This window comes from Podarcis bocagei (genome assembly GCF_964188305.1).
Source record: "Podarcis bocagei genome assembly, chromosome: 1".
NCBI classification, from domain to species: Eukaryota; Metazoa; Chordata; class Lepidosauria; order Squamata; family Lacertidae; genus Podarcis; species Podarcis bocagei.
The window spans coordinates 3,536,791-3,550,837 of NC_138125.1; the positions used below are offsets into that span (position 1 = coordinate 3,536,791).

Genomic DNA, 14,047 nt, shown 5'->3' on the forward strand with positions numbered 1-14,047 from the left:
TGCTTTCTGCTTCTCTGGAGGGCAGGAACCAAACCAATGGATTCAAATGACAAGGGAGATTCCGGCAAAACATTAGGAAGAACTTTCTGGCAGTTAGAGCTGTTCAACAGTGGAATGAATATGTTGGTGTGTAAACAGGTGTAACTAGAGCTAATTTGTATTTTAGAAGGGGATTTCCCTCTCCCTAAGGGATGCGGGTGGTGCTGTGGGTTAAACCACAGAGCCTAGGGCTTGCCGATCAGAAGGTCGGCAGTTCGAATCCCCGCAACGGGGTGAGCTCCCGTTGCTTGGTCCTTGCTCCTCCCAACCTAGCAGTTCAAAAGCACGAAGTGCAAGTAGATAAATGGGTACTGCTCCGGCGGGAAGGTAAACGGCATTTCCATGCGCTGCTCTGGTTCGCCAGAAGCAGCTTAGTCATGCTGGCCACATGACTTGGAAGCTGTATGCCGGCTCCCTCGGCCAATAAAGCGAGATGAACGCCGCAACCCCAGAGTTGATCATGACTGGACCTAATGGTCAGGGGTCCCTTTACCCTTTACCTTTAAACAGGTGTAACTAGAGCTAATTTGTATTTTAGAAGGGGATTTCCCTCTCCCTAAGGGTTTTTTGACTTCATTTCCCGACATCAACCCATACAGGAAAACTAAACCAATGAAATGCAAGGTCCTCTCGGTGTTGCTAAACGCACCCTCTTATTTCAAACCTAACTCAATCCATTTGGGAGGAGACAAGCAGGGGACTGAGGCCTTTAATAAGCATCTCAGCAAGATGTCCCATAAGCAGCTTTCGGGACGTTGTAGCAATATGAACGCTCAAATCTGGAGTCTAAAACACGAGAAGGACTCGGGCAGTCAGGTAATACGGTAGACCATAACCCGCTTCCACACATAGCTGTGATCTGAAAGCTGGAGCTAAGTTAACAGGATGCTCTGCTCTCGCTTTGGCCAAATAAGTAACAGAAGTCATCAGTATCAGTCACACTTGTATTTGCAAAACTGGAAGGAGACCCAGACAAGGGAGGTCAGTTGTCACTCTTGGCAGTGGGTGAAGGCAGTCCAGGGCTGCAGGCCGGCGGTGCTGTGAGCAATGGCCCCTCACCTCTTTTTCAGGTTCAGGAGATTGGGGGCCGACACCTTGACTTTGCCCGGAATATTTCTGGACAGGTCTGTATCCTGTAGAAGAGAATCACATGATTCCATCTTGATCAGCTGTACATAGAGCAAAACCTTTGTTCTGTTAGCAGGAAACTTGGTTAGAAAAAAACCACACAAATTGGCTCTGGAAGCAGACGCCCCTTGCTTTCGGCCAAAGCTGCAGGCCTGCCCAGAGAAGGGGCTTCTTACCTTGACGCTGCGAAAGAGATCCTTCTCTCTCGGGGTGGCCTCCTTGGACTGCATGAAATTGTGCAGAGCCGTTTTTGCAGCTGTTGGAAAGACAGAAGGCACAGCTTTATGGGGCAGGGGGCCATCAGCAGAGGCGGAAATGTACTACAGTTTGTTCACTTAAAACATCCTTGCAAGCAGGTTCACCGCGGCCACCACCCAACTGACGGATTACGAGCCTTTCTGCCCACCGTGGAAGTCAGTGGGCACATTGCAGGCCAAAAGGGGGAAAACACCCCAAACTTGCTTACCTGGAGATGATTCTCCAATCACTACAGAGGACAGGTGAGTGCTTGTTTGCAAGCCGGACAGATTTCTGGGCTACCCATCTTCCTAAAGCAGTGAAAGGGAACCTCCAGATTTGCAGCCAAATGGGACCCACCAGGCCTTCCCATTTGGCCCACAAGGCCGTTTGGGGCAAGTCAAGCCCACCTGATGCCAGACATGACTGGCTGCTGGGTGCCTGGGGACACCGCAGAAGGGATTTTGACAGGCGGACAGGAAAACCGACCAGTCAATCATATGATGTGATAATGACATTGAGAGACTGGAGTGTAAGCATGAAATTTGGCCCCACGAATTTACCGTATTTTCCGCTCTATAAGACACACTTTCCCCCTCCTAAAAAGTAAGGGGAAATGTGTGTGCATCTTATGGAGCGAATGCAGGCTGCGCGGCTAAGCCAGAAGCCAGAACAGGAAGAGGGATCGCAGCGCAGCGCTCCCTCTTGCTGTTCTAGCTTCTGGCTTAGCCCCTCTGTCCCTTCCCCCACCTCCTGGAAAAGCCCCCAAGAGCTGCGCTCCCTTTAAAGAGCCACACGGAGCATGTGTGCGGCTCTTGGGGAAAAGCCCGCAAGTGCCACACACACGCTCCTCACGGCTCGTGAAAGGGAGCGCTGAGCAGAGCCTGGGATGCATACAGGCTCTGCTCAGAGCTCCCCTTAAATAATATTTTTTCCCTTGCATTCCCCCTCTAAAAACTAGGTGAGTCTTATGGTCAGGTGCGTCTTATGGAGCGAGAAATACGGTAAGAGGTCAAGCTGCCTCGTAACGCTCAAGTTTCCCGAGTAATGCTGCCCTGCGGAATTTTTGTGTGTGCAATTGATCCACTGGCTAGAAGACCAAAAAGGAGCTGGAAAGAAACGCAAGGGAGAGCGTACAATACCTTTGCCCTTCTTCTGTGTGCCAGGTGTCAGCTTGACTTTGTATCTTTAAAAAAAGAACAAGAACAAACACAAGGTTTAATCGGAGGCCCCTTTTACGAAGGGCAATTCCAAACGGGCCAAGAGTTGCTGCCACTCACTTGTGGTTGGTCATGGTGGTGTAAGGGGCACAGAATGGGATGGCAAAGAGGAGAATGTCTTCCAGGTGGGGCTGCCCAGTCAGAGAATCATACAGCGTCTCTCCTTCCTGAAACAGAACAGAGGCGATGGGAGCAGAGGCTGTGAACGGAGAGGGGTGGGCATGCCTGGCTCTGGGGTTTTTCTGTGCTTTATCCTTTCCGGCAAATCCTTTAGACACACACGCATTCAAGCCAGCTTTCTTAAGGTAGAAACACACATACCGCTCCTGCTGGCTTGACAGAGATTTAATGGACTCTTCACAGTTTTAACTTTGTAATTCATTTCTTTTTGTATGTGCCGCACAATATTTTCAAATGGGGTGGTGGTGGTTTATACAGTCTTTAAAGACTCCCCATTGGCCATATGGATGTATGTACACAAGTTTTCTTTATGGTCTTTTGCGGCCATTCCATATTTCGCTCAAATGCTCCCATGTAAGAATCTTATTTTTAAACTGACACTAAGTTACTTCCAGGGACGCAGGTGGCGCTGTGGTCTAAAGCACAGAGCCTAGGGCTTGCCGATCGGAAGGTCAGCGGTTCGTATCCCCACGACAGGGTGAGCTCCCATTGCTCGGTCCCTGCTCCTGCCAACCTAGCAGTTCGAAAACACGTCAAAGTGCAAGTAGATAAATAGGTACCACTCCAGCGGGAAGGTAAATGGCGTTTCCGTGCGCTGCTCTGGTTGGCCAGAAGCAGCTTAGTCCTGCTAGCCACATGACCTGGAAGCTGTACGCCGGCTCCCTCAGCCAATAAAGCGAGATGAGCGCTGCAACCCCAGAGTCGGTCGCGACTGGACCTAATGGTAGGGGTCCCTTTACCTTTACCTTTACAAATCTTAAACTGACACTAAGCTATTTCCAGAGCCCACTGGATGAAGAACATGTGGCATTTATTTCATAAAACAAAGGAAGGAACCTCCTTCAGTCTTTTTGGCAACAGGATATCTGTGAGCGGCTCGTTACCAGGTGAAACTCAACAGAAATAAGAGAAAAGGGTTTGGAGAATACACCATGCTGACGATTCCTCGCATCAATGTGGGGGGGGGGCAGGGAGAACAGGTTCCGAGGAGGGATCTTCATGTTCCCTCCCCAAGCCACAGCTCTCTTAGGTTCAGATACGACGGATCTGACCGAGTCAAAGCACTTCCAACATTCCCCCAGAAACTGGGCATTTTGTATTTACCTCGTTCCCCAGCTGATCCTGGTCCAGATCGTCCTGCAAAAGTCAACATAAGAATGTAAGAGCGTAAGAGTCCTTCTGGATGAGGCCAATGGACCACATAGTCCAGCGTCCTGCTCTCACAATGGCCAGCCGGAAAGCCAGCAAGCAGGATTTGACCACAAGAGCAACTCTCCCCTGCTGTGGTTTCCAGCAACTGGCGTCCAGATGCATTTCTGCCTCTGATTGTAGAGGCAGAGCGTAGACATTGTGTCCAGGAGCCATTGGCAGCCTCCTCCTCCTCCATGAAATCGTCTAATCCTCTTTTCAAGCCATCCCGGTTAGTGGCATGACTGCCTCCTGTGGCAATGAGTTCCACAGTTTAACTATACGCTGCACGAAGAAGTCCTGTCTTTTTATCTATCCTGAATCTTCCAACACTCGGCTGAATTGGATATCGACGAGTTCTATTGTTATGAGAGGGAGAAAAACTGCCCTCTTTCTCTGTGCTATTTCATAAGCTTCTATCGTATTGCCTCTTGCTTGCCTTTTCTCTAAACTTAAAAGTTCTGAACGCTGCAACCTTCCTTCGCTCAAAATGATCAATCATCTTGGTGGCCCTTTTCTCAACGTTTTCCAACTCTACCATATCCTCTCTGAGTTGAGGCGACCAGAACTCTACTACACAGTCTTCCAAATGTGGTTGCTCAACAGATTTGTATAATGGCATTATGATACTGGCAGTTTTATTTGCAATTCCTTTCCTAATGATCCCTCGCATGGAATTTGCCTTTTTCACAGCTGCTGCACACTTGGCTGACATCTTCACTATGACCCCAAGGTCTCATTCATTCCTGGTCAGTCACCATGAACGTTTATGTTAAATTTATGGCTTTTTGCCCCTACATGCATCAATTTAACCTCGTTTACACTGAATTTCACTTTCAATTTTACCTCCCATTCGCTCAGCTTGAAGAGGTCCTTTTGGAGCTCCTTGCAATCTCATTTTAAGAAGTGACTCCTAACTCTAGATCGTTTATGAACACGTTAAAATGCCCTGATCCCTGGGGGAGTCCGCTTCCTACTTCTTTCCATTCAGAGAACTGTCCATTTATTCCTGCTGTTTGCTTCCTGCAACTTAGCCAAGTCCTTATCCACAAGATGACTTCTCCTCTTATTCCTTGACTGCTAAGCTCCCTCAAGAGCCTTTGGTGAGGTACTTTGTCAAAAGCTTTTGGAAAGTCCAAGTAAACAATGTAAGCCGGATCACCTCTGTTGATATGCTTGCTGACACTCTCTAGGTTCGTGAGACAGGACTTTCCTTCGCAGAAGCCATGCTGGCTCTGCTGTAATGGGGCTTGTTCTTCTATGTGCTGGGTTATTTTATCCTTAACAACACTCTCCACTAGTTTTCCAAACATTAAGGCAACAGGCCTGTAATTTCCAGAATGGCCTCCCGAGTGCCTTTTTTACAAATTGCATTACATTGCCGGCTTACCAGTTGTCAGGTGTGGGGGCTGATCTGTTACATATAAGTTACATATTTTTGTGCAAAGATAAGAAATCTCACATTTGAGTTCCTTGAGAACTCTCGGGTGGATGCCATCCAGGTGTGACGATCTGTCAATTTTTATTTCGTCTATTAGGCCTGGAACTTCATCTCTTGCCACCACTGTCGCAGTTCTTTAGACTTGCCTCCTGCAAAGGCTAACCCTGGCTCTGATATTTGCCCTATATCCTCTGCTGTGAAGAGAGATGCACAGAAATCATTTAGCTTCTCCGCAATCTCTTGATCCCCCTTTACAACTCCTTTGACTCCCTAGTCATCTGAGGAACCAACTGCCTCCCTAGATGATTTTCTGATACTAACATATTTAAAGAGCTTCCTGTTGCTGGTTCTTCAAAGCTTTTTTAAAAGCATCCCTTTCTCTCTGCACTTCCTTTGCCAGATTTGTGTTCCTTTGCATTCTTTTCATTTGGACATTTTGCCTCCAGTAGCTTCTCTGACTCTGCCTGAGGTCCAAGCTGGTGGGGTCTCTTGACTCTCACGGTACCTTTTCCTGATCTGCTGGACACACACGAGTTTCTAATATTGTGGTCTTAAACAACTCCAAAGCGTTTTGGCGATTTGACCCTCTGCCTTTTAACCTCCTCATTTGGGACAAATTTCCTCTTTTGAAATCAAATGTGACCATGCTGGATTTCCTTGGCCATTTGCATCTACAGTGGTACCTCAGGTTAAGTACTTAATTCGTTCCGGAGGTCCGTACTTAACCTGAAACTGTTCTTAACCTGAAGCAGGGCCACTTTAGCTAATGGGGCCTCCTGCTGCTGCCGCGCCGCCGGAGCCCGATTTCTGTTCTTATCCTGAAGCAAAGTTCTTAACCTGAACAACGCTTATATCTCGCACCAGGTCCTGGGCGCCACTCAAAATTAAGTCGAGGGTCACAGTTCTAACACCAACTGTTAGTGCACAGTCAATTATTATTATTGTTATTATTATTGTTGTTGTTGTTGTTATTATTATTTGGGGTATCTAGAAATTTTGCCCCTTTGTTACGAGTGGAACACATATCTAGCCAGTCTACGTGAGGGTGCTTGAAATCACCCTTTACTACTCCTTTTTTCAGATGCTTCCTTGATTTCATTCATCATCTCAAGGTCTCCTTGAGCATTTTGGGGTACAAATAATAAATTATTATTATTATTATTATTATTATTATTATTATTATTATTAATTGATTAATTAATTATTAATTTATTTAGGCATTTGCATAATATGTTCCAAAAAAACAAGCAGTGCAATGCAAAGAACAAAAGAGAGAAAAATGAGTTCTTGTAAGACACTTCCTGTCTATCTTTAGATAAGCATCAGGATCCGTCAGTCACCGTTCCCTCCACCAGCGACGAAACATGAACAGATCCAAAATGGGCCTTCTGGGAAACAAGAGGGGAATCCTGGCCTGCTCGGGGGAACCCCAAGATTTTCAGAAGCGCGACAAATATTCCAAGACCAAAGAAATAATGAAGCGAAGGGGGCGGGGAGAAGAGAATGTGCAAACCCCAAAAAGGACTGAACAGCAGCGACAGATTAGGAAGCACCAGTTAGAAGAAACAGGAAAACAGGGAGTGGGGAAGGGAGATTTCTCACCTTGACCCCCGAAATAACAGCAATTCACCCTGCGCCAACCTGGTGCCCGCGAGATGTTGTGGGGCTGCTACTCCCATCAGCCTGGAGGGAACCAGGTTGGCAAAGGGGGAAGTACCTGGAGGAGGGCTGGTTCCAAGGAAGGAAAGCCTGCAGTACTTAGAATGGGGGCAGGAGGAGTCTCTGCTTTCTATAGCAGCCTCCTCTTATTTATTTATTAAAATTTATATACCACTTGATTGTAAAAAAAGAAGCAAGAAAACTATCAGTTAAAAAGAACACATTAAAGTATTCAAAAGACAGAACCAGCAATGAGCTAAAAACAGGCTAAAATGCATATCAACGTTCTACAAGTGCGGGCAGGTTTGTCTAAAAGAAAATTGTTTCTAGCAGGTACCGAAAAGAACACAGCAAAGGCTACCTGCCTAACATCATGTTACAGGAATTCTGAGGTCTTACATATATATATATAATAAATGTTCATAAACATACGAGGCAAGCAGATACGTAAAGTATATAAATAGTACAGGAGAGCAATCCTGAAGCCATTTTGACTCTCCCAAATCGACCTCAAATATTTCTCTGCAAGGAGGAAGGAAATGGGAAAATTTCCTCCCCATTGTCTCCCTGCTCACAAATCCTGTCTTAAGGGCATATCTGTGTCTGAATAAGGTGAGCCTGTGACCTGGATTCAGGAACTGAGTATTTACCATCACAAAAGAATGCCCAGGATGCCCAGGTAAAAGCAATCAGTGACCGTTATTAGGTATCCTGGCAGACAGGATTTCTGCTGTAGACCACCCCTTCAGTGATATATGTAGGAAGTTTTTTGGGGGTGGTCTTGAGCTACAGGGGAGGCAATTTTCAAAAGTCTATATAAGGGCTTGCACACCATTTTTCTGGGTTCCTCCTCCCTCTTTCATGTGGTGAGTGAGCACCCTGTTGCAACGGTTTAATAAAGATCAGGCTTACGAGCTGCTTTGCTTCTCAATATTCTCTGGTTGGCCTCTGTTATTTGTCTCCTACTGATAGAGAACCTACATAAGGACTATGTTTGGGCTTTTGGGTACCCCATAAGGGAAAAGGAGCATTTTCCCCCTTATAACAATCACTAGTAAGGGAGTTCCAAAGTGCAGGTACCGTATTTTTCGCTCTCTAAGACGCACCAGACCACAAGACACACCTAGTTTTTGGAGGAGGAAAACAAGAAAAAATATATTCTGAATCTCAGAAGCCAGAACAGCAAGAGGGATCACTGTGCAGTGAAATCAGCAGTCCCTCTTGCTGTTCTGGCTTCTGGGATAGCTGCGCAGCCTGCATTCGCTCCATAAGACGCTGTCAGGGCTGCCTCAGGTCCCAGCTCACAAAGGACCAACGCCAGGTTCACTTTATATACAAAGATGTTTATTGCAGTTCATTTTCCGCTCCACAGCCGAGGCGCGCAGCCCCACGTCTGTTATGCTTAGACGGTAGAAGTCCCCTCTGAATCCGTCCCTCCCCTGCACCAGTTTAAGATGCTTGTGCTGCTCCACCTCTTCCTTTCTCTCCTTTTCCGCAGGGTCTTCCTGCCCGCTGGGGTTTCGCCCCTCCTGGATTCCTCCGACGCTGAATCCCCAGACTGCTCTCCCTCCCTCCTGCGGGCTTTGGGACCTGGCTCCTCCTCCGGGCTCTCTGTTCTTCCGCGCGCCTGCACATTTGAACTTGGCGCGCGCGCCCAACTTCTAACCTTCCTCTTGACAGTTACACTACTCCCTTCACTGCCCTCCTCCCCTTCCGGGAGGATGGCTTGTTCTGACCTCCCCTCCTTTTCTGCTGCCGGAGCTGCTTCCCCTGACACACTGGAACCTCCCCCCCCCCCTTCGCTGCGCTCTGGTGGGGAAGCTGGTCCTGATTCCCAGCTACCACTTTGGGATCCCCTGCTGGCCCCCTGCTCCTGATGCGTCCCCCCTGGGACTCCCCTTGTCCTGACCACAGGCGCCCCCTTCTGGGAATCCTCTGATTCGCTGGAAAGACTCATGGAATCCCTCGAGTCACTGTCATCCTCCTCCTCGCTGTCCTCGGACTCTTCCCAATCGTTGTCCATCTCCTGCCTGCTCTGTGCCTCTCTCCCTGAACCCCTGACAGACGCACACACATTTCCCCTTACTTTTTAGGAGGGAAAAAGTGAGTCTTATAGAGCAAAAAATACGGTACCGCCAAACTAAAATACTGGTTTCTTACAGACGTGGCAGCTGCAGTGGTGCCCCTTACGCAGACTGAAGGGATCGAGTGGGAGCCCATGGGATCAGGCGATCTCGCAGGAAAACCGGTCCCAAGTTGTTAGGGGTTTTGTGCGCTAACAGGGACAGGTTCTCTCTCGACGGCTTACCTTCTCGTCCAGGTGCTCCTCCAAAGCCACGTCCTGCAACTCGACGGCCACATGCTCTATCGTGACCCCCTCTCCCCTCCGGCCCCCTCGCGGCTTCTGGGGCTGCTTCTTGGCAGAGTCCGGACCCCCCTTCCCTTTCTTGGCTTTCCTCGGCTTCTCTTCTTTGCTCGAACCTGCAGACTGGGTTGGGTGCAAGCAAGCGGCGTTAGAATTCAAGACCCGACACAGAAAGCAAAGGGGAAATACATTTATTTTCTCTTTCTCCCAATCCACCCCAGAACACAGGCCACAGACAAGGCCGGATTAATATCCTTAAGAGGTAACCACTTAAAAAGTTTCTGGTGCTCCCATACGTGTCCAATTCAAAATATAAACAATAATAAACAGCAAAATGAAATTTTATTTTTCAAAATGAAACAAAACCTACAGTAAAATTGAAAATAATGTTTATTTTGGTACGCTTCCACTTTACCTGTATTTGAAACGTTTTCTCCTACTTTTTATAATTGCAAAGTTTTTGATCAGATACTCAGAACTAATCTTACAGAACATGTCCGCTTCTATGCTTAGTAGAGATTATTATAATGATAATAATGTTATTATTTTCCCCAGCCACTCTGGGCAGCTTACAAAATATATAAAGCATAATAAAGCATCAAACATTAAAAGCTTCCCTGAACAGGGCTGCCTTCAGATGTCTTCTAAAAGTTGTATAGTTCTTTATCTCCTTGACATCTGAAGAGGGTGTTGCACGGGAATAAGGCATCCAGCCTGCCTTGTTGAACAATTATTCTGTTGGGATTTTTAAAAATACTTCAACTGAGAAAATGAATGCTCAGCTGGGCAATTTGTGACCATTAATGTTAAAAATATACGAAAGCAAATGTCAGCATTTGAAAAAAACCACATTCGATATTGTCCAAATCTTGTTTTCACCTTTTTTATTACACTGAACGTATGACGCACATACAAGTGAAACGGCTGAAGCTGAGCTGAGAAATTTGCGTCCAAGTTCTCGGGTATCAATCAATCGGGTATCATACAAGTATCAATCCACTTTTGACAACACTGAGAATAGTTTTCAATTTCAAAGAAAACCCCTCTGCTATTTCTTTTTTTTGTGGAAGCTGGTTTAGCTACACCAGGGGTCTGCAACCTTTAAGACAAAAAGAGCCACTTGGACCCGTTTCCGAAGAAAAAAAATCTGGGAGCTGCAAAACTCGTCATTATAAAAATAACTTTTTTGTCACTTTTTTATTATTTCTTTGTTTGACCCCTCAGAATTACTCCTCCTCATAGAAATAAACGTTAAATTAACAAGTTACATTTTTGTGTGTGTGTGTTCTTCACTCCCCTTCAAAACAGTGACCAGCGTACATGCCCCCTTTCAATGCAGTGACCAGCGTACATGCCCCCTTTCAATGCAGTGACCAGCGTACATGCCCCCTTTCAATGCAGTGACCAGCGTACATGCCCCCTTTCAATGCAGTGACCAGCGTACATGCCCCCTTTCAATGCAGTGACCAGCGTACATGCCCCCTTTCAATGCAGTGACCAGCGTACATGCCCCCTTTCAATGCAGTGACCAGCGTACATGCCACCTTTCAATGCAGTGACCAGCGTACATGCCCCCTTTCAATGCAGTGACCAGCGTACATGCCCCCTTTCAATGCAGTGACCAGCGTACATGCCCCCTTTCAATGCAGTGACCAGCGTACATGCCACTTACAATGTAGCGGGAGGGCGGGAAGGTGACGTCGGGACGGTGCGTGCACGCACCGCCCCCATGCAACGTCACAGCCAGTACAGCACCCGCCACAGTGGGGAGTGTCGGGGCACACAATGCGCCTCCTCCCCTCGCTAGTATCCGCCCCGGAGCCGCGGCAAAGGTGTAAAAGAGCCACATGCGGCTCCAGAGCCGTGGGTTGCTGACCCCTGAGCTACACCGTATGATCCATGGTAAATCCAGCAATGGAAAATTCCAGTTTTCCATTGATGCCCTAAGCATGTGCTTAATGATTAATCCAGCCGTGGACGCAGAAGAGCTGCCTTGCCCTGAGCCAGGCCACCGGGTCCGCCCAGCTCAGGACTAACTCTCCGGGGTTTTTGGCAGGACATGGATGCTTTCGCTGGGATTCCTGCATTGCAGGGGGCTGGACTAGATGACCCCTGGGGGTCCCTTACAATTCTATGATCTCTCCCAGCCCTACCTGGGGAGCCGCTGGGGGTTGAACCAGAGACCTTCTGGATGCAAGAAAGATGCTCTAGCCTCTGACCTGCAATGGCCCTTCTCCCCCAGGTAAAGAGAGACCCAGCCCCTTTCTGCCTGACTCACCCCCAGCAGCTTCATGATCAGCTCCCGCTCCTCCTCGTCCTGGTCCTTGTATTTCTCCTTGATCTTCTTCAGTTTACTCTGCAGAGGAGAGAGGGAAGGAGCAGAGTGGAGCAGCTTTCCCCAAAGACAGGGTGCGCTAGGCTCCTCCACAGCACTTGCTCCGAATGTGGCACCCAACTCGGTCTGGATCCGAGCCATTTCATGCATTTTACACTGGTACCTTGGTTCTCAAATGCCTTGGTACTCAAACAACTTGGAACCCAAACACTGCAAACCTGAAAGTCTGTTTCTGCTATTTATTTTGCATTTTTGTTTTTGCGGCTTTTTTGTTTTGTTTTTGGGACTGCATGGAACCCAGTTCAGCTACTGATTGACTTGTGTGACTGCAGTACATTGTTTATTGCTTTCATTTTTATGGATCAATGGTCTCGTTAGATAGGAAAATGCATGTTAAATTGCTGTTTTAGGGGTTGTTTTTAAAGTCTGGAACTGATTAATCCATTTTGCATTACTTTATATGGGAAAGTGCGCCTTGGTTTTGGAACGGTTTGGTTTTGGAACGGACTTCCGGAACGGATTGAGATCCAAGGTACCACTGCATTTATCAATATTTAAACACCGCTTGAGTGTAAGAGAAACCCTCAGAGCAGAAAGACAAAACAATAAGATCAAAACAAATTTGCAGCAACACTTTAAACCAGGCCAAAGCTCAAATGCTATTTTCTAAACACCTAGGCACGCTTGTCTAAACGAGAACGTTTTTAGCAGGTGCCAAGAAGGGGGAAGCGAAGGCAGCTGCTTGACCTCAAGAGGGAGGGAGTTCCAAAGGGCAGGCGGCAGGCAAAACAGGCGAACTCCACAGCTCTGCAATGCCCACCTTCTGTCCCCTCTTCATGGGCTGCTGGGCCCCTGCTGCATTCTTGCCGGCGCTGGGAGGAGGCGCTGGGTGCTGAGGGCTGTCGTCCTCTTCCTTCCCCTTGGGCGGGTCTGGATCCTCTGGGTCACTTGGCTTCCTCTTCTTCATTTCCCTGGGGAAAAGGCAGGAGGCCTGAGACCCGTGGTCCCCAAACAGGGCAACAGCGCCCCCTTAGTGGCGTCTTCCTTAGCAGATTGCGACTACAGTGGTGCCTCGCAAGACGAAAAGAATCCGTTCTGTGATTCTCTTCGTCTAGCGGTTTTTTCGTCTTGCGAAGCAAGCCCATTGACGGATTAGCGGATTAGCGCTATTAGCGGCTTTTAGCTGCTTTTAGCGGCTTATCTGCTGATCGGATCAACTGATAAGCGGCTTAGCGGCTTAGAAAAAGGGGGGGGGAAACCCAGCAGGAACTCGCAAGACATTGTCGTCTTGCGAAGCAAGCCCATAGGAAATTCGTTTTGCGAAGCACCTCCAAAACAGAAAACTCTTCGTCTAGCGAGTTTTCCGTCTTGCGAGGCATTCGTCTTGCGGGGCACCACTGTATTCCAAATAAAGCTTTTTATAAGGTAGGGCAGGGGACACGGGGGAACAGGAGGGCAGGGACCCCAAAAAGCTTGGAAGCGGCTCCTTAGACCATTCAAGGGCTCAGACAGAGAATAATGGCTGATGAAGATGATGGACAATGCCGAAATAGCGAGACTGATTGGGAAAATCAGAAACCAGGAAGAGAAGATTTTCAAGGAAAATGGGGGAAAATTATAATGTACTTAAGAGAACACTGTAAATGACGAAAATGTTTGGCAGGATTTGAGTAAAGATTGTAATGTACGGAAAAATATGGAAAAATAGACTATTCGTTTTTTTAACAAATTAGAGAAAATAAGGTAAGCAGATGAAAAAAGATAGATAATGGAAACCAGGGAAGGATGGAGGGAAGTCAAGGGATCCAGAGAATCCTAAATAAGGAGGTGAATGATGTGTTTGAATTTAAATTTGTTATGTAAAACTTAATAAAAATATATTAATAAAAAGAAAAAGAAAAAAGACCACCCAAGGGCTCAGAGTCCATCCAGCTGCTTGGCTTTAAACTCAGCCAGGAGGCACCAACCAGCAGCTGAGAGAAGAGCCACTGTCAGGGGGGCAAGTCAAACCGCTCCCCCTGGTTGCCTTCATCTCCTCTGCCACCCCCTTCCTCCTCTACATGGTGATGGTGTCAGTGGTCCCTCCCTACCCACCCACTGCCCGGACAAGCTTAATTTTTGCACTTGTGAATAGCCACTGCCTTCTCTTCCCAATTCTTCTCCACCCCAGTTTACATTTTTTGCTGCTGCTTTAGCAGGGGCGGGACAAGGGTGGCGCTGTGGGTTAAACCACAGAGCCTAGGACTTGCTGATCA

General features: G+C 47.5%; 1 protein-coding gene across 1 annotated transcript in view; it reads right to left on the minus strand.

The window, feature by feature from the left end:
- Positions 1 to 734: 734 nt before the first annotated feature.
- NEMF (nuclear export mediator factor) overlaps positions 735 to 14,047 on the minus strand; it is a 42,523-nt gene continuing 29,210 nt past the window's right edge. The window contains exons 26-33 of the mRNA XM_081196644.1: positions 12,613 to 12,763; positions 11,736 to 11,813; positions 9,401 to 9,580; positions 3,909 to 3,941; positions 2,685 to 2,791; positions 2,547 to 2,590; positions 1,344 to 1,423; positions 735 to 1,172 (exon numbers count right to left, since the gene is read on the minus strand). Coding sequence (XP_081052770.1) covers positions 1,095 to 1,172; positions 1,344 to 1,423; positions 2,547 to 2,590; positions 2,685 to 2,791; positions 3,909 to 3,941; positions 9,401 to 9,580; positions 11,736 to 11,813; positions 12,613 to 12,763 — 751 coding nt within the window. The 3' untranslated portion in view covers positions 735 to 1,094. The remainder of the gene's footprint in view (positions 1,173 to 1,343; positions 1,424 to 2,546; positions 2,591 to 2,684; positions 2,792 to 3,908; positions 3,942 to 9,400; positions 9,581 to 11,735; positions 11,814 to 12,612; positions 12,764 to 14,047) is intronic.